Here is a 21,653-nt window from a genome sequence, read left to right on the forward strand (position 1 = left end):
CAGTTCGGTGGTATTAAATACATTCACACTGTTGTACAATCATCACTGTCATCCATCCCCCTAACGCTTTTCATTTTGTAAAACTGAAACTCTATACCCATTAAACAATAACTCTCCTTTCCCCTCCCCCAACCCGGCCCCCGGCAGTCATCACTAGGCTTTCTGTCTCTATGAATGTGGCTACTCTAAGTACCTCATGGTGGTGGAATCACAGAGTATCTGACTCTTTGTGACTGGCTTATGGCACTTTGCATACCTGTCTCGTTCCTGAGCACAGTCCCCCTGTGAACTTTCTTATACAGAATCCCACAGATGGTCACAATCAGAAGGAACAGCAACACCTGGTTAACTGAAATAAAAACAGAAACATGTTCAAGTATAACCTATCAAACTGAAATTGTGGAATAAGTTTAGAATAGCCAGTGGGAACAGACGCTCTCCCTGACATACACAGGACTGGAGGCCTGTAACCTTTCTCTAAGCAGGTAGCACGTGGAGTCAAGAGTTAATCTGTGATAGGGCTTCCCTGGTGGCGCAGTGGTTGAGAATCTGCCTGCCAATGCAGGGGACACGGGTTTGAGCCCTGGTCTGGGAAGATCCCACATGCCACGGAGCAACTGGGCCCGTGAGCCACAACTACTGAGCCTGCGCGTCTGGAGCCTGTGCTCCGCAACGAGAGGCCGCGATAGTGAGAGGCCTGCGCACCGCGATGAAGAGTGGCCCCCGCTTGCTGCAACTAGAGAAAGCCCTCGCACAGAAATGAAGACCCAACACAGCCAAAAATAAATATACAAATAAAAATTAAAAAAAAGAAAAAGACCTAAAGAAGAAATACATGGCGAATATCTTAAAAAAAAAAAGATAATCTGTGATACCGCTGATACTCAAGGACACACAGATGTAGTTTAAGGACAGCCAGGGCTAAACCCAGGCAGTCTGATGGCAGAGGCTATAACCTTGATGACTGCATGATGCTGCCTTTGGAGCCACTTTCTGTGCAGGAATACTTTGTTTCAAATAATAGCCAACATTTATATAACACTTATGATGAGCCAGTGCTTATTATGAATACATGTTCTTGGTCATTATAACAGCTGCTTCTCAGTTAATTCTACCACTGGTCAAGGATGATGCACAGAAAACTCTTGCCCTGAGTAAGAGGTTAGAAGATCCCAATACCTCTTCCCAGTCTAAGCCTCCAGGGCCATCCTTTCCAGAACAGCGATGCTTGCCCTTAGGATCTCCTGAGAACTGGAATGGTGTCAGACAATGTCTTCCTAAGTATGGAGCCCTACGCCACTGGTTGTACATGGGATGATTTAGGAGGCTTGTGTTCATAGCATTAAGTAACATTAAGTCACAGTGAGAAATCAGTCCTAATTTCATATGCAGGCAGGTAACAAAAGCTACCCAGAATTGAACAACATTACTCTAACCATATATATTTGTACAATCACCTTCTTTTGAGACATAACTGTTACTCTACTTATAGTAAGGATATACACTTTCTATGACAAAATACACTTATAATTTTTTAAATGAGTCAATTTAAAGAAAATAGTAAGTCATGCACAGAACAGAAGGAACGCAGACGATGAAAAGTTGAGAAAGTGGTACACTGTCATATGTGGGACACATATGCCTGCAGTTTGGCAAACATTGGTAGAAGGGGAAAGGGCTGGGATTTGAAGTCAGACTCAAATCTCATTTTACCACCTACTAGCTGTGTGGCCTTGGACAGGTTACTTAACCTCTCTGAGCCTCAGTCTGCTCATCTGCTAAATGGAGATTGTAATAATAACCATTACCTTGCAGGGGTGTTTTGAGAGTTACCAAAGGCAATGTAGGCCCAATAAAGACTTTAAAATTGTTTTGTATTATTATTTACTATTTTTGTGTGTCAAGATATTTATACTTATTGGCCTCATACTGATCTATTTTCTGGCCCCTAGGCCTTTGTCTTCACATTTGTAAAAGGAAGGAGTTGGACAATCTCCACGGATGCCTTCCAGAGCTATGTCCTAAGGCTCAATGGTTCTGCCTTGCTGACATCCATCTCCTCTCTGCCTTTCTGGGTTATCAGATTCAGCCAGAGACAACCAGATACTATTCTCAGTTTAAAACAAAACTATAGAGAAACAGAAGACAAGGGACAAAGTTCTATAGTTTACCGATACAACTGATTAACATTCGCTTCCCACAGCCACTTTGAGGAAGCAGCCTAATGTCTACTACCATCTGACCCTTTTTTAGTATAAGTATGTCCCATGCAATATTGGGGATATACTTATACTAAAAATTTATTCATAGTTTATTAAAAATTCAAATCTAACTGGATACCTTGTCTTTTCATCTGCTACATTGGGCAACTCTATTCTGAGGGTAACTAACACAATTAGGTAATTATTTTCCCCCTAGATTCACAAACAACTGGATATAAAATCAGAGGCAAGTCCAGGTTTTGATGGGGTCTGAAGATTACATAATTTGAAGTGAATCTTTAAGAATAAGAATATGAAATTACAAATGCTAAATTAGGCAGGAACATGAATACTTATTTAAAATGAGAAAATAAATAATATTTGCAACTTTTACGGAAACATCTGACCCCTCTCATGAAAAATCCACCTCTGAACAAAACACCCAACAACTTTCTACGGAAATCATCCTCATATGATGATGCCAACAACTGTCTGTGGGAAAACTATCCATGAAAACCAAAGAAGATTAAAAAAAAAGAAAAGAATAAGATTCAGCATCAAAACAGTCCTCCAAAATATCTATTTTTAATCATAATTTTTAAAAGTTTGTAATCTTACTTTTTCGTAACAAAGCCATGTGTGTTCATGTGGATAAAAACTGTGACCTGTGGATTAAAGAATAAAAATTATTTTTAAAAGACAATCAACCCAAAAGTCATAATACAATTATTAAGGACTACATCTTTGACCAGTTGCTATGTGGAAAATTTTGCAATCATTCTTAACTGTTCTGAATCTAGAATTTTGAACTAAATATTTCTTGAACTTAGCGCTCACCTCTTCAAATTGATTTCTCTGGCTGTACAAAATGTACAAAGGACTCCCAAAGCATAATCTTTTACCTTCTCCAAAAACTGCCCTGTCAGCTCTCTGGGTTAGCAGATCAGATGGCACTAACTGGAAGAAATGTCACATAAGAAGTTTTCCTTGATGTAAAATATCAATCCTGTGCCTTTTTTTCCTGCTATCATAACTTCATTCCTTTGATAAGGAAGCTTCTACATCTTCAGGAATCCCTTGTGAAAACAGAACCATCCTGAGAAGGGCACATTTTACACTCCATTCAATCATTCAGTAAATATTTATTGAGATCCTACTAAAAGCCCAGCACTGTGCTATGTACTGGGGATGCAGCAATGCACAAATCAGTCCCAGCTCCTATCATCATGGAGCTGTTTTCAGTAGAGAAAACAGATATTAAAATGTAACAAGTAAAATAATTAGATTATGGTAAGTGATACGAAGTAAAAAACAGAAGTGCTGGGATAAAGATGAATAGAGACCGGGAGGCATCTTGGTGAGAAATCAGGAAACACCTCACTGAGGAGATGACGTTTGATCAGAAGAAAGGGCAGGAGCCAGTGGAGCGAATGCAGAAGAGCATCCCAGGCAAAGGGAACAGCAAGTGCAAAGGCCCTGGGGCTGATGATTCTAAGTACCGCAAGAGGTTCAATGTGGCTGGAACAGAGTGGACTAAGGGAGAGACTGGCTAGAAGAGGCTGGAGACAAACTGTGGGGTCTGTAAAGGAATATGGATTTTATTTTTTGGCTGTGTTGCATCTTCGTTGCTGCACGCGGGCTTTCTCTAGTTGCAGCGAGCGGGGGCTACTCTTTGTGCGGTGTGCGGGCTTCTCATTGCGGTGGCTTCTCTTGTTGTGGAGCACGGGCTCTAGGTGTGCAGGCTTCAGTAGTTGTGGCTCATGGGCTCAGTAGTTGTGGCTCACGGGCTCTAGAGCACACAGGCTTCAGTAGTTGTGGCACGTGGCTCAGTAGTTGTGGGGCGCAGGCTCTAGAGCGCAGGCTCAGTAGTTGTGGCACACGGGCTTAGCTGCTCGGCAGCATGTGGGATCTTCCCGGACCAGGGATCGAACCTGTGTCCCCTGCACTGGCAGGCGGATTCTTAACCACTGTGCCACCAGAGAAATCCCTGGATTTTCTTTTAAATGCATGTAACCCCCTCCATCAGCCTTTGTCTTCCTTAAAGCCCTAAAGCAATGTTTTTCAAACATTCCCACAGAAATTCTGATGATAAAGGAGGGCGGACACTCCAAAGTCATCCCCAGTGAGTTCAAAATATCTTACAAGTTTCTTGTTTTACCTTCAAGTTCATGTAAACTGTACATAAATATAGGGGAAAAATATAGTCCCTTCATTGTGGGAAGAGCTCCTCTCAGGGAGAAAACTCTTCGTTATGAAATCAAGGTCTTCTTTTTTTTTTTTTTTTTTAAAGTATTTGTTTTATTTATTTATTTTATTTATGGCTGTGTTGGGTCTTCGTTTCTGTACGAGGGCTTTCTCTAGTTGTGGCAAGCGGGGGCCACTTTTCATCGCGGTGCGTGGGCCTCTCACTGTCGCGGCCTCTCTTGTTGCGGAGCACAGGCTCCAGACGCGCAGGCTCAGTAATTGTGGCTCACGGGCCCAGTTGCTCCGCAGCATGTGGGATCTTCCCGGACCGGGGCACGAACCCGTGTCCCCTGCATTGGCAGGCAGATTCTCAACCATTGCGCCACCAGGGAAGCCCGAAATCAAGGTCTTCTATACACACATGTAATGGATAGGTGTGAGGTCAGGAGAAAGCTAATTGGGTCGAGTAAATGATGAGCTGGAATCCCCAGGTTTGGCAGCAGCCCAAGAAGAACAGCGTGTAAGGAGGAGAAAGATCACAGGACAGGAGCTGCCAGTCGCCCAAGAGAATTTCTTTCCCTGTGCAGGTGGGCCCTAGGGACTTTCAAAGAACTGGAATTTCCGATATGCAGTCCACAGTCTCTGCCATGCTCTGCACCTTCTAATCCCCACCCTACCTCTACACTGCTTTTCCCTCTGGATCTAAAGACACATGTTGCTGTGTTTGAGGGAAATCAAGGGAACGGGGCAATGTTCTTTATTTTGGACATGGAGGACAGGGGAGAGAAACAACTGAGCTAGAAAGTTCTGTGGGCACCGGACATGAGAATGGAAGTCATCAAGAATTGGTACAAAGTTTGGAGGGAATATTGGATGGAGGAAAGGTGAGTTAATTGTGAGTTAACTGCATTCGAATCTCCAAATCTATGGCAGATGGTAGGAATCTTAACCTTTTTTTGACATAAATATCTTGGAAGTCTGGTGAATCCCATAGACCTCTTCCCAGAATAATGTTTTTAAAAGCTTAAAAGATATATTGTATTATAAAGAAAACCAATTACAAAATTTTAAAGAAAAGAAAATTATCAGAATATTGGGGGAAAAAACAAATTTGTGATACCTATAGATACCTATAGCATTAAACATGCTTCTTTATTAAATAACAAGGGCTATTAGCAGGTATAACACTTACTGTAACTTTAAATAGTAATGAGCTTTAAAAAATGTGAGATATTTGTAACAACTGTAATGTAACATGAAAGCAACTGATTTATACTGATGACGAAGTCACAGGTACTACAGTTACTTCTGTGGTTTGTTTCCTATATTCACAATTGAAGGAAATGCTCAAATTTTTTCTCATCTAAGTGCATGAGAAAATGAAATGTATCCATGGACACTTTGAGGGTCTGTGCATCCCAGGTTAAAGGTTACAGAATCCCTGAGGTAGGTTGATTCAACTGACATCTGGGTTAATAAGTCATAGAAAAGTCATGTTTTTAATGTTTTACCATCTAGAAAAGCTGCTGCTTTGGGAAGATCTGCCAGGTTTGTGCTGTGGCTTTTTGTAGTCTTAACCACTGGACACCAGGGAAGTCCCAGGAACAACTTCTTTTAACAGAAGAGGCAACTACTTTAGAGAATAAAGAATTGGCCTTATGAGAACTATTTTTCTGCCAAGACATTTGAGACATGTTGACAAGGTAATTTCTTTATAGTGTCCTGGATTTCCACAAATTTCCTATTGTGAACTTCCATAATTAGAAAGAGTGCCTCACTCAGGGAGACACAAATGGTGATGTATAACAAATATTCAGTATACCTGATTTTTTTTTTTAATAGACTTCCTTCCTGTGACACATGTAATTGATTAATTGCATATTAACAGGTCAGCTTCAAAATTTGACTTGATTTTTTGTGTGTGTGTGTGGCCATGCAGCATGTGGGATCCTAGTTCCTCGACCAGGGATCAAACCCATGCTCCCTGCAGTGGAAGTGCAGAGTCTTAACCACTGGGCCACCAGGGGAGTTCCTTGACTTGTTGATTTTTAGATGTTTAAATTTTTACATATAGTAGAATTCACTTTTCTGGTTGTATTGTTCCATGAATTTTAACACATGCATAAATTCCTGTGATAATCACAACAAATGAGAAAAAGGACAATTCCAACACCTCCAAAAAATTCTCTTGTGCTGCCCTTTTGCAGGCAAACCCAACCTGACACCCAACTCCCGGCAACCACTGACGTATTCTCTGTGCCTATAGTTTTGTCATTTCTAGAATGTCATGTAAATGGATTCACACGGTATACAATCTTTAAAGACTCTCTTCTTTTGCTTAGCATGATGCATCTGGGATTGATACTTGCCGTTGCATGAATCAATAATTTGTTCCTTTTTATTGCTGAATAGCGTTCCATTGCAAGGATGTGTCACAGTTTATTTATCCATTCACCCACTGAAGGACATCTGAGTTCTTTCCAGTGTTTTCTGACTATGAATAAAGCATCTGTAAACACATGTTTAGAGGTTTTTGCATGATTTTAAGTTTTTACTTCTCTGTGGTAAAGACCTAGAAGTGGGGTTGCTGGGTCATTTGGTAGATGTGTGTTTATAAGAAATTTGCCCATCTGTTTTCCAGAGCGGCTGTATCATTCTGCACTCCTACCAGGAATGGAAGAGAAGTCCAGTTGCTCAGCATTCTTGTCAGCACTTGGTATTTTATTTTAGCTGTTCTAATATGTGTATTTCATGGTGGTTTTAATTTGCACTTCCCTAACAACTACTGATGTTGAGGATCTTTTAATGTGTTTATTTGCCATCTGTATATCGTTGTGATGGTTAATTTTATGTATCAACTTGACGGGGCCATAATATTTGGTCAAATACTATTCTGGGTGTTCCTGCAAGGATGTTTTTGGATGAGATTAATGTTAAAGCAGTAGTGTAAGGAATGCAGATTGCCCTCTCTAATGTGGGTGGGCCTCATCCAACTAGTTGAAGTTCTAAACAGAACAAAAAAGCTGACCTTCCCCTGAGTAAGATAATTTCTCTGGTTTGACTGCCTTTGAAGTGGGACATTGACTTTTTCCTACCTTCAGACTCGAACTGAAACTCATGCTCTTCCTGGGTCTTGAGCCTGCCAGCCATCAGACTGGATCTACACCAGCAGTTTTCCTGGTTCTCAGACCTGCAGACTCAGACTGGAGCTACACCTTTGGCTCTCTTTAGTCTCCAGCTTGCTGACTCAGCCTGCAGATCTTGAGTCTTGTTGGTTTCCATAATCACATGAGCCAATTCCTTATAATAAGTCTTCTTCTACATACATATACATCTGATTGGTTCTATTTCTCTGGAGAACCCTGACTAATGCAATGGGGAAGTGTCTGTTTAAATCTTTTGCCAATTTTTTAATTGGATCATTGCTTTCTGATTTTTAAGTTTTGAGAGCTTTACATATTCTGGATACAGGTCTTTTGTTAGATATGTGATTTGCAAATACTTTCTCCCAGTAGGTGGCTTGTCTTTTCATTCTTTTAACAATGAAAAGTTAAAACTTTCCTTTGCACAGGAAAAGTTTTCAGTTTTGATGATGTCAAATTCAACAATTTTTTGCTTCTACAGATCATGCTTTCAGTGTCATATCTAACAATTTTTGGCCTAACCCAAGGAAGGTCAGGATGAGTTTCTCTTATGTTTTCTTCTGAGAATTTTGTAGTTTAATATTTTACATTTCAATTTGAGTTAATTTTTTATATGGCATGAGGTATAGGTTAAAGCTCATATTTTAGCATATAAATATCCAGTTGTTCTGGGATCATTTGTTGAGAAGACTATCCTTTCCACTGAACTGATTTTTTTTTTTAATATTTCATTCTAATTTTAGGGTATTCAAAGGGAGGCTTGAGATTTATCAAGGAGTTTCAATCTAGAGGATGACGTGTGTCCCAAAGGTTTCCGATTCTCTCCTACACTTTCTAGATTTGGATAGCAATCAGTGGCTAAAAAGTAAGTTATATCATCAAATAAAGATTCAATGTTCTCAAAATAGCACCAGGCCTAAGGAGACAAGAAAAGGGCTGATACATCATGAAAAATTTCAACCAAACATTTCCCCAAATGCAAATCCTATCTTTTCACAATATTCTGGAGTATTTTATTTGTGCTCTGAAAATCCAAGAGAGCTAACAGACTCTCTGTTCTCAAAATATGCCTGTTATAACTCTGCTTCCTGGATGTCCCAGTTCACAATTTATCAATATGCTTATCATAATACCTTATATATTCATTAGAAGAAGCAGTGGGCATTAAGAGAAGCAGAGGATAGCAGGGCAAGTTTGATGAAAAAAAATGAAGTTTAACCGTTAGAAAAGAATTTTAGATTATAAAATTCATCTTAGGAGATTGGTTCAAGATGGCAGAGTAGAAGGACGTGCACTCACTCCCTCTTGCGAGAGCACGTGCATCACAACTAACTGCTGAAAATCATCGACAGGAAGATACTGGAACTCACCAAAAAAGATACCCCACATCCAAAGACAAAGGAGAAGCCACAATGAGATGGTAGGAGGGGCGCAATCACAATAAAATCAAATCCCATAACTGCTGGGTGGGTGACTCACAAACTGGAGAACACTTAAACCACAGAAGTCCACCCACTGGAGTGAAGGTTCTGAGCCCCACGTCAGGCTTCCCAACCTGGGGGTCCGGCAACGGGAGGAGGAATTCCTAGAGAATCAGACTTCGAAGGCTAGTGGGATTTGAGTGCAGGACTTCGACAGGACTGGGGGAAACAGAGACTCTACTGTTGGAGGGCACACACAAAGTAGTGTGTGCATCAGGACCCAGGGGAAGGAGTGGTGACCGAATAGGAGACTGAACCAGACCTACCTGCTAGTGTTGGAGGGTCTCCTGCAGAGGCAGGGGGTGGCTCTGTCCCACCGTGAGGACAAGGACACTGGCAGCAGAAGTTCTGGGAAGTACTCCTTGGCGTGAGCCCTCCCACAGTCCGCCATTAGCCCCACCAAAGAGCCTGGGTAGGCTCCAATGTTGGGTCGCCTCAGGCCAAACAACCAACAAGGAGGGAACCCAGCCCCACCCATCAGCAGACAAGCGGACTGAAGTTTTACTGAGCTCTGCTCACCAGAGCAACACCCAGCTCTACCCACCACCAGTCCCTCCCATCAGGAAGCTTGCACAAGCCTCTTAGATAGCCTCATCCACCAGAGGGCAGACAGCAGAAGCAAGAATAACTACAATCCTCCAGCAGGTGGAACAAGAACCACATTCACAGAAAGATAAACAAGATGAAAAGGCAGAGGGTTATGTACCAGATGAAGGAACAAGATAAAACCCCAGAAAAGCAACAAAATGAACTGGAGATAGGCAACCTTCCAGAAAAAGAGTTCAGAATAATGATAGTGAAGATGATCCAGGACCTCGGAAAAACAATGGAGGCAAAGATCGAGAAGATGTAAGAAATGTTTAGCAAAGACCTAGAAGAATTAAAGGACAAACACCTAGGAGAATTAAAGAACAAACAAAAAGAGATGAACAACAAAATAACTGAAATGAAAAATACACTAGAAGGAATCAATAGCAGAATAACTGAGGCAGAAGAACAGATAAGTGACCTGGAAGACAGAATGGTGGAATTCACTGCCATGGAACAGAATAAAGAAAAAAGAATGAAAAGAAATGAAGACAGCCTAAGAGACCTCTGGGACAACATTAAACGTAACAACATTTGCATTATAGGGGTCCCAGAAGGAGAAGAGAGAGAGAAAGGACCCGAGAAAATATTTGAAGAGATTATAGTAGAAAACTTCCCTAACATGGGAAAGGAAATAGCCACCCAAGTGCAGGAAGCACAGAGAGTCCCAGGCAGGATAAACCCAAGGAGAAACATGCCGAGACACATAGTAATCAAACTGACAAAAATTAAAGGCAAAGAAAAATTATTGAAAGCAGCAAGGGAAAAATGACAAATAACATACAAGGGAACTCCCATAAGGTTAACAGCTGATTTCTCAGCAGAAACTCTACAAGCCAGAAGGGAGTGGCATGATATATTTAAAGTGATGAAAGGGAAAAACCTACCACCAAGATTATTCTACCCAGCAAGGATCGCATTCAGATTCGATGGAGAAATCAAAAGCTTTACAGACAAGCAAAAGCTAGGAGAATTCAGCACCACCAAACCAGCTCTACAACAAATGCTAAAGGAACTTCTCTAAGTGGGAAACACAAGAGAAGAAAAGGACCTACAAAAACAAACCCATAACGATTAAGAAAATGGTAACAGGAATATACATATCGATAATTACCTTAAATGTGAATGGATTAAATGCTCCAACCAAAAGACACAGGCTGGCTGAATGCATACAAAAACAAGACCCATATATATGCTGTCTACAAGAGACCTACTTCAGACCTAGGGACACATACAGACTGACAGTGAGGGGATGGAAAAAGATATTCCATGCAAATGGAAATCAAAAGAAAGCTGGAGTACCAATACTCATATCAGATAAAATAGACTTTAAAATAAAGAATGTTACAAGTGACAAGGAAGGACACTACATAATGATCAAGAGATCAATCCAAGAAGAAGAGATAACAATTATAAATATATATGCACCCAACATAGGAGCACCTCAATACATAAGGCCACTGCTAACAGCTATAAATGAGAAAATCGACAGTAACACAATAATAGTGGGGGACTTTAACACCTCACTTACACCAATGGACAGATCATCCAAAATGAAAATAAATAAGGAAACAGAAGCTTTAAATGACACAATAGACCAGATAGATTTAATTGATATTTATAGGACATTCCATCCAAAAACAGCAGATTACACTTTCTTCTCAAGTGCACATGGAACACTCTCCAGGATAGATCACATCTTGGGTCACAAATCAAGCCTCAGTAAATTTAAGAAAATTGAAATCATATCAAGCATCTTTTCTGACCGCAACACTATGAGATTAGAAATCAATTACAGGGGAAAAAACCGTAAAAAACACAGACACATGGAGGCGAAATAATACATTACTAAATAACCAAGAGATCCCTGAGGAAATCAAAAAATACCTAGAGACAAATTACAACAAAAACATGAAGATACAAAACCTGTGGAATGCAGCAAAAGCAGTTCTAAAGGGAAGTTTATAGTAAAACAAGCCTACCTCAAGAGACAAGAAAAATCTCAAATAAACAATGTAACCTTACACCTAGAGGAACTAGAGAAAGAAGAACAAACAAAACCTAAAGTTAGTAGAAGGGAAGCAATCATAAAGATCAGAGCAGAAATAAATGAAATAGAAACAAAGAAAACAATAGCAAAGATCAATAAAACTAAAAGCTGGTTCTTTGAGAAGATAAACAAAATTGATAAACCATTAGCCAGACTCATCAAGAAAAAGAGGGAGAGGACTCAAATCTATAAAATTAGAAATGAAAAAGGAGAAGTTACAACAGACACCGCAGAAATACAAAGCATCCTAAGAGACTACTACAAGCAACTCTATGCCAACAGAATAGACAACCTGGAAGAAATGGGCAAATTCTTTGAAAGGTATAACCTTCCAAGGCTGAACCAGGAAGAAATAGAAAATATGAATAGACCAATTACAAGTAATGAAATTGAAACTGTGATTAAAAATCTTCCAACAAACAAAAGTCCAGGACCAGAGGGCTTCGCAGGTGAATTCTATCAAACATTTAGAGAAGAGCTAACACCCATCCTTCTCAAACTCTTCCAAGAAACTGCAGAGGAAGGAACACTCCCAAACTCATTCTACGAGGCTACCATCACCCTGATACCAAAACCAGACAAGGATACTACAAAAAAAGAAAATTACAGACCAATATCACTGATGAATATAGATGCAAAAAGCCTCAACAAAATACTAGCAAACAGAATCCAACAACACATTAAAAGGATCAGACACCATGATCAAGTGGAATTTATCCCAGGAATGCAAGGATTCTTCCATATATGCAAATCAATCATTGTCATATTAACAAATTGAAGAAGAAAAACTATATGCTCATCTCAATAGATGCAGAAAAAACTTTTGACAAAATTAAACACTCATTTATGATAAAAACTCTCCAGAAAGTGGGCATAGAGGGAACCTACCTCAACCTAATAAAGGCCATATATGACAAACCCACAGCAAACATCATTCTCAATGGTGAAAAACTGAAAGCCTTTCCTCTAAGATCAGGAACAAGACAAGGATGTCCACTCTCACCACTATTATTCAATATAGTTTTGGAAGTCCTGGCCACGGCAGTCAGAGAAGAAAAAGAAATAAAAGGAATCCAAATAGGAAAAGAAGAAGTAAAATCGTCACTCTTTGCAGATGACATGATACTATACATAGAGAATCCTAAAGATGCCACCAGAAAACTACTAGAGCTAATCAATAAATTTGGTAAAGTTTCAGGATACAAAAGTAATGCACAGAAATCTCTTGCATTCCTATATACTAATGATGAAAAATCTGAAAGAGAAATTAAGGAAACACTCCCATTTACCATCGCAACAAAAATAGTAAAATACCTAGGAATAAACCTACCTAAGGAGACAAAAAACCTGTATGCAGAAACTATAAGACACTGATGAGAGATATTAAAGATGATATAAACAGATGGAGAGATATACCATGTTCTTGGATTGGAAGAATCAACACTGTGAAAATGACTATACCACCCAAAGCAATCTACAGATTCAATGCAATCCCTATCAAACTACCAATGACATTTTTCACAGAACTAGAACAAAAAATTTCACAATTTGTATGGCAACACAAAAGACCCCGAATAGCCAAAGCAATCTTGAGAAAGAAAAAAGGAGCTGGAGGAATCAGGCTCCTGGACTTCAGACTATACTACAAAGCTACAGTAATCAAGACAGTATGGTATGGCACAAAAACAGAAATATAGATAAACGGAACAGGATAGAAAGCCCAGAGATAAACCCACGCACCTATGGTCAACTAATCTATGACAAAGGAGGCAAGGATATACAATGGAGAAAAGACAATCTCTTCAATAAGCGGTGCTGGGAAAACTGGACAGCTACATGTAAAAGAAGGAAATTAGAACACTCCCTCACGCCATACACAAAAATAAACTCAAAATGGATTAGAGACCTAAATGTAAGACTGGACACTATAAAACTCTTAGAGCAAAACATAGGAAGAACACTCTCTGACATAAATCACAGCAAGATCTTTTTTGATCCACCTCCCAGAGTAATGGAAATAAAAACAAAAATAAACAACTGGGACCTAATGAAACTTAAAAGCTTTTGCAAAGCAAAGGAAACTACAAACAAGACGAAAAGACAACCCTCAGAATGGGAAAAAATATTTGCAAACGAATCAACGGACAAATGATTAATCTCCAAAACATATAAACAGCTCATGCAGCTCAATATTAAAAAAACATACAACCCAATCCAAAAATGGGCAGAAGACCTAAATAGACATTTCTCTAAAAAAGACATACAGATGGCCAAGAAGCAGATGAAAAGCTGCTCAACATCACTAATTACTAGAGAAATGCAAATCAAAACTACAATGAGGTATCACCTCACACCGGTTAGAATGGGCATCATCAGAAAATCTACAAACAACAAATGCTGGAGAGGGTGTGGAGAAAGGGGAACCCTCTTGCACTGTTGGTGGGACTGTAAATTGATACAGCCACTATGGAGAACAGTATGGAGGTTCCTTAAAAAACTAAAAACAGAATTACCATATGACCCAGCAATCCCACTACTGGGCATATACCTAGAGAAAACCATAATTCAAAAAGTCACATGCACCCCAATGTTCATTGCAGCACTATTTACAATAGCCAGGACGTGGAAGCACCCTAAATGCCCATCAACAGATGAATGGATAAAGAAGAGGTGGTACATATACACAATGGAATATTACTCAGCCATAAAAAGGAACGAAATTGGGTCATTTGTAGAGATGTGGATGGATCTATAGACTGTCATACAGAGTGAAGTAAGTTGGAAAGAGAAAAACAAATATCGTTATTAACGCATATATGTGGAACCTAGAAAAATGGTACAGATGAACCGGTTTACAGGGCAGAAATAGAGACACAGATGTAGAGAACAAACGTATGGACACCAAGGGGGGAAAGTGGCAGAGGGTGGGGGTGGTGATGAATTGGGAGATTGGGATTGACATGTATACACTGATATGTATAAAATGGATGACTAATAAGAACCTGCTGTATAAAAAAATAAATAAAATAAAATTCAAAAATTCAAAAAAAAAAAAAAAAGAAAAGCCACAGACCCTGTTTTTGTAGCCCTCCCAGCTTCCTTTTTCCCCTCTAAAAAAGTGTTCTCCTCTTGCCATGAGGGAACTTGCACGTGGCTCACCATTGTTGCAGACCTCAAATTCTCTGCTAATTCTGAAGAAACCCATTTTTGCTGGAGGAAAAAAAAAAAATTCATCTTAGTTTGGAAATCTAAAATTAAATTTTGTCACATATTCATTCATTTCTTTGTGGCATTTTCCAGGAGTTGGAAACTGACTTCCTTTATCTTAAAAAACAAACAAACAAACAAATGAGCTAATTTACCATAAATAACAATTTGTCTTGAAAACTCAAAATTTATTTTAAAATTAAATTGATCCTTCTTAATTACGGTCCTTCAAAAGAACTTCTGAACTTGACGTTTGACTGGATGCAGCCGTCAGCAAACAGGGAATAGTAACCTTTAGAAATCAGCAACATGACAGAGAAGGCAGGATAGCATAGTACCCCAGGGTTTCTTTATGAACCAAAGTGTTGTGAGAACTTGTTGGCAGTGATCTAGGGAAACTCTTCAACAGGGATTTCATTCAAGCCTTTAACTCACTGTAAACAACTGGCTACAATGTCCCTTTCATTTTCCCGGGATATAGACTGTATACCCAGGAGCTCTGAGTGCATTTGCAACGGCCCTTCTCCTTTTCCCCTCTTGCACTTGGGAAAGAATTGAGTCAAAAAGCATGCTACTTACGATTCTTCTGAGATTGGTTTCAGGTACCTTTTATCCATTTACTATTCTGGATGATATACATTCGGCTAACTTTTTGAGGTAATGTCAGCCTAGAATGGTCTTTGGCCACATGTCTGTTCCCTTCCAGAGACCATCTGGTATCACAGGAGAGAATGAGGGGGAGGCCAGAAGGCTCTGGGCTCCAAATCCCTGAGGCCAGCTCCTCCCTGTATATCCCAGTCAGCCAAGCCAATCAATTCCCCTATTTTCCTTAAACTTCTTTGAAATGAGGTTCAATTTCTTGCAAACGAATCCTTACAAATACATTCCTTGTGGCCAGAACGGGATGGATATATTACTAATTCCATTTTTCAAATGAGGAAATTGTGGCTCAGAGAGGGTCAGTAACTTGCTCAAAATCACACAGCTGGTAAATAGTAGAACAGGGATTTGAAATTAGGGCTGTCTGACTTCAAATCTGATGCTTTTTAACCACAAGGTTCTGAAACTCATGAAAAGCTATTCTGGCTACCCCAGAGGCAGGTGAGGTGGGCACCAGGTAACAGATGTCACTGTGTGTTGATGAAATTTCACAGCTCCCAGGCGAGGTGGGTCTGCTCTCCCTTGAGTGCTCCGTTACTCTAACTACTGAGCTCATGCCAAAGAGTACGTGCTGACTCATCTGGCAAGGGGGCTCATCTTTCCCCTGTCCAGCAAGTTGCAACTCTAAAATCTCTTTAAGATAAAATAAGAGGGGCTTCCCTAGTGGCGCAGTGGTTGAGAATCTGCCTGCCAATGCAGGGGACACGTGTTCGAGCCCTGGTCCAGGAAGATCCCACATGCCGCGGAGCAACTAAACCCGTGCGCCGCAACTACTGAGCCTGCGCTGTAGAGCCCGCGGGCCACAACTGCTGAAGCCTGTGCACCTGGAGCCCGTGCTCCGCAACAGGAGAAACAACCGCAGTGAGAAGCCCACGCACCGCAATGAAGAGTAGCCCCCGCTCACCGCAACTAGAGAAAGCCCGCGCGCAGCATCGAAAACACAACGCAGCCAAAAATAAATAAATAAAATTTTTTTAAAAAGATAAAATAAGAGGATTCAGGAAACTGATATGCACATCTAATTGCAAGGCACAGCAGTAGTGAGCCAAGGAGGGAAATTCCTGAAGCAGATTCTTGTAGGAAACCTTCTAAGGTGCTTTTAGAATACAAGGCAGAAAGGAGTCCCTGAGAAGCATGTACCTCCAAGAGAAAGCCTGTTTCATTTACTTTTTATTTTGTTTTTTTTTTTGGTCGTGCCTCACAGCTTGCAGGATCTTAGTTCCCTGACCAGGGATAGAACCCCGGCCCCTTGCAGTGGAAGCATGGAATCCTAACCACTGGATTGCCAGGGAATTCCCTGTTTCATTTACTTTTTAAAAAACGTATGAAATTGTATAAAGATTCGGTATGCCTGATTGGCATACTTCTCTCCCTCTTCACAATTTCATCTCATCTCTGACGGTGGCACGTTCTGTTTAAGCTGCTGTAAACTGGTATTTCCGGGGCTTGCAGTCAAAAGCATTCTAATAGATTAAGTAGGTGCGCAAGAGATGTTTGCAGCTTCTAGAGAGGAGCTGATGGTATGGATTTGGCAGAGGGATCAGAGCTGTAAAGGGGTAGAAGAGTGATGGGGGGAAGTCAGGGACGAGCGCTGGAGGAAACAGCTGCAAGACATCTTAAGAAGACATAGAATAAGAAGCAGAGATCTGGGGCCAAGGGAAATGAGTGTCTGGGGCAGAGCCTGGGAGAGCATATTCTGGGTTACCATGGTTCCTGCCTGCGAGCAAGTGCAGCACAGGACTCATTACCATGCGGGCGAGGCCCAGGTGCACGGGAGGTGCAGGCCACCTGCCCGCTCTCTCCTCCTCTACACGCGTCCTGTACGTAGCCTACGGGACCCCACACTCGCCTGCTTTCCCACCACCTTTGGGGACCGCTCATCCTCAGCCTCTTTGGCTGTTCCCCCATCTCCGGAACCTCTAAATGGTGGACTCACCTAGCTTGAAATACCATTTATATGCCTACAACTCCCAAATTACTGTCTCCAGCCCAGATCTCTCACGTGGACTCCAGACTCCTAAAGCCAAGTGTCCACTGCGTGGCTCCACTTGAAGGCATCCTCATGTCCAAATTCGAACTCCTGACATTTGCCCAAAACACACATCTCCCATCATCTCCCCCAACTGCACAACGGCAACTCCATTCTTCTAATTGCTCCAGCGAAAATAAGCTTGGTGTTATCCTTGACCCTTCTGTTTCTCATTCCCCACAGATGGACTGACCACAAATCCTGTCAGTTCCACCTTCAAAATATATCCATGATCTTCACCACCAGTACCGCCTTCTCCCTGGCCTGATCACCACCATCCTTTGACTGGATGATTCTGCCTGTGTCTCCTTTTAGTTGGTTGTGTTGTTTTCTGTTTAAAATTCTCCAAGCCCTCGCTATTTCTCTCAGAGTAAAAGCCAAAGTCTGTACAGTGTCTTACAAGATCTCACCCGATCACACTGGCCTCCTTGCCAGGCATTCTCCTGCCTCAGAGCCTTTTACACTCGTTCCCTTCACCTGGAACACTCCTGCCAGATATCCATGTGGCTGGCTCCTTCGCATCCCCCAGACTCAGTCAAAACCCCCTAATCTCAGCAACACATATGTCACTTCTCCTCAGCAATGACCACCATCCAACATACTGCCCATTTCATCACTGGTTTATTGTCTGCCCTCCCAGTGATAGGCTATAAGCTCCTTGAAGGCAGGGCATTTTGTCTGTTTTGTTCATTGCCATATGCCCAGCATGAGTGCCTGGAGACATGAACCCTCAAAAATATTTACAGACTTATATAAATATTTTTATAATATAAATACTTTTGTAATATAAAAGATTTATAGAACACGTGACCCTCTCCTCCAGGAAGCTGCGCAGCACCTCAAACCTCATCTGTCCACAACTGAAATCAGCACCTGCCCCACAGAAGCTCCTCCTCAGTGTTCTCTGAGAGTCCTCTTCCACCGCTCCCTCCCAACCCCTCATCCAACCAACGCCTGATTCCTACAGTTTCACCTCCTAAGTGTTTCTTAATCCATCTCCTTTCTACCCTGCCTCATCTCACTGATTAACTCTGCAGTAACTTCCCTCCTGGACTTCCTGCCTCTAGGATTTCTGCTCCCTCCCCTTTCCCAATCCATCACTGGTACAGCTGTCACAGTGACTATTTTTGTTGTTTAATAATTAATTTGAAATATACATGCAGGTTGAGTAACTTATTTTTTTGGCCACGCCGCATGGCGGATCTTAGTTCCCTGACCACGGATGGAACCCGTGCCCCCTGCAGTGGAAACACGCAGAGTCTTAACCACTGGACTGCCAGGGAAGTCCTGAGTACCCTTATTTTTTTGTTCGATTTTTCCTTTTCTTTTTATCACTTGAAACATTTCAAGTCAACCAAAAAGTTGAAAGAATGAATCTTCATATACCCTACACCAGATTCACCAATTGCTAACACGTTGCCATATTTCCTTTCTCTCTCTCTCTTCTTCCCTCCCTCTGTATATACATATGTATGTATATATATATATATATATACACATGACTCTTCAGCCCTAAATACTTCAGTGTGCATCTCTTAAGGACAAGGACATCCTCCTATATAATCACAATGCCATTACCACACCTAAGAAAAATAACATTAATTTAACATCACTGGATAAGCAGTCCATATTCAAAATGTCCCATTCCAATATTGTTTTTTATAGTTTGGTTGTCATATCTTTAGTTTCTTTTACTCTTGATCAGTCCCACCTCACCACACTGCCTTTTTATTTTTCATGAACTTTTTTTGGAAGAAGACAAGCCAGTTGTCTTGTAGAATCCTACTGACTAAAGAGTTACTATATGATCCAGCAGTCCCAGTCATGGGCATAGACCCAGAGAAAACTAATTGGAAAAGATACATGCACCCCAATGTTCATAGCAGCACTACCTACAATAGCTAAGACATGGAAGCAACCTAAATGTCCATTGATAGACAACTGGATAAAGAAGATGTGGTACACACACACACACACACACACACACACACACACACACACACAATGGAATACTACTCAGCCATAAAAAAGAATGAAATAATGCCATTTGCAGCAACATGGATGGACCTAGAGATTATCATACTAAGTGAAGTCAGAAAGAGAAAGACAAATAGCATATGATACCACTTATATGTGGAATCTAAAATATGGTACAAATGAGCTTATTTACAAAACAGAAACAGACTCACAGACATAGAAAATAAACTTATGGTTACCAAAGGGGAAAGAGGTTGGGGGAAGAGGGATAAATTAGGAGTTTGGGATTAACACATACATACTACTATAATGTAAAATAAACAACAAGGACCTACTGTATAGCACAGGGAACTATATTCACTATCTTGTAATAAACCATAATGGAAAAGAATCTGAAAAAGTGAATATATACAGTGTATAAAAAGTGTATACAAACACACACACACACATACTCATATATATAACTGAATCACTTTGCTGTACACTGGAAACTAACATTGTAAATCAATTACACTTCAATCAAAAAAACAAACAAACAAAAAAACCCCACTACTCTGAGTGTTCCTTTCCTCCCTAAAGCCCTTCACTGGAAATCCAGTACCAAAAGGTTAAGATTGCAGCTTAAGATTCCCCTAGGTCCTCTGTGCCATGCCTTCCATCTAAGCTGAGCTGGTTGAAAGTTAGTCTCCAGCCCTCCACTGTCCTTCACACCCAGGTCTATGCTTCTCTTTTTTTAAAATACATTTATTTATTTATTTATTTATTTTTGGTTGCGTTGGGTCTTTGTTGCTGCACGCAGGTTTTTCTCTGGTTGTGGCGAGAGGGGGCTACTCTTTGTTGTGGTGCTCGGGCTTCTCACTGCGGTGGCTTCTCTTGTTGCAGAGCATGGGCTCTGGGCATGCAGGCTTCAGTAGTTGTGGCACGTGGGCTCAGTAGTTGTGGCTCGCAGGCTCTAGAGCGCAGGCTCAGTAGTTGTGGCGCACGGGCTTAGTTGCTCCGCGGCATGTAGGATCTTCCCAGACCAAGGATTGAACCCGTGTCCCCTGCACTGGCAGGTGGATTCTTAACCACCGTGCCACCAGGGAAGCCCTCTATGTTTTTCTTGTCGCTGAACTTTGGTTCATTCAGTCCCCTCTGCCTGGAATGCCCTTTCCCCTCCTCTCTCCCCAGTAAGTTGCTACTTGTGCTTTAATGACTCCTCCTCCTCCTTCAGGAAGCCTTACCTGATTACCCTGCCTGGGTGCTCCCCTAACCTCCATTCCTATGCCTATCCTTGCACTCAGAACACTGTGTTCTAATATCATGGGTGTGCCTGTCTCCTCCACTAGACCATGAGATGACAGAGGACAGGGAGTGTGGCCGACCTACCTCTGTGTGCCTCAAGAAATGTGTGTGGAATGAATGAGTGAGAAATAGGAGAGAGGAAGAAAGGGCTCTTGTCGTTCTGTTCTTCAATCACAGGAAGAAAAGGGTCTGCATATCCTCACTAAGGAAAAAGCCAGAAGGAGGGTAAAGCCAGGTTGATGGTCCCACTACAAGAATAAAAGCAGGGGCTTCCCTGGTGGCGCAGTGGTTAAGAATCCACCTGCCAATGCAAGGGACACGGGTTCGAGCCCTGGTTCGGGAAGATCCCACATGCTGCGGAGCAACTAAGCCCATGCGCCACAACTACTCATCCTGTGCTCTAGACCCCGTGAGCCACAACTACTGAGCCCACGTGCCACAACTACTGAAGCCCGTGCATCTAGAGCCCATGCTCCGCAACAGGAGAAGCCACGACAACGAGAAGCCCACGCACCGCAACAAAGAGTAGCCCCCGCTCGCCGCAACTAGAGAAAGCCTGCACGCAGCAACGAAGACCCAACACAGCCAAAACTAAATAAATAAACAAACAAATAAATAAATAAATTTATTTTAAAAATAAATAAATAAAAGCAGAGGGCTCGGGTCTTCTTATTGGCCTTTCTCTTACCGTCACAACAAGGAGCCCCAGAACCATGTCCCCTGAGCCTCTGTAAGCTTTCCTAAGCTGAGTGACTTCTGTGTTGCAGTTTCCCTGTAGTAACAAATAATCGCGCCTTCAGCATTAAGAGCAAGAAAGATACAGCTGGGGAGTCATCTCACAGTGTTGGA

The 21,653-nt window shown here is 41.4% G+C and overlaps 1 protein-coding gene across 16 annotated transcripts in view; it reads right to left on the minus strand.

The window, feature by feature from the left end:
- GLT8D2 (glycosyltransferase 8 domain containing 2) overlaps nucleotides 1-21,653 on the minus strand; it is a 56,459-nt gene that overhangs the window by 20,281 nt on the left and 14,525 nt on the right. For 15 of the 16 annotated variants that reach the window (XM_082349935.1, XM_082349934.1, XM_082349946.1 and 12 more), the window contains 2 exons: nucleotides 2,820-2,866; nucleotides 257-349 (listed from right to left, as the gene is read on the minus strand). In XM_082349935.1, coding sequence (XP_082206061.1) covers nucleotides 257-349; nucleotides 2,820-2,838 — 112 coding nt within the window. In that variant the 5' untranslated portion in view covers nucleotides 2,839-2,866. Of the gene's footprint in view, nucleotides 1-256; nucleotides 350-2,819; nucleotides 2,867-14,806; nucleotides 14,858-21,653 lie in introns of those variants that run through there. The other variant, XM_082349937.1, reaches the window with a different exon arrangement.

This window comes from Balaenoptera borealis (assembly GCF_965194805.1).
Source record: "Balaenoptera borealis genome assembly, chromosome: 13".
Taxonomy (NCBI): Eukaryota; Metazoa; Chordata; class Mammalia; order Artiodactyla; family Balaenopteridae; genus Balaenoptera; species Balaenoptera borealis.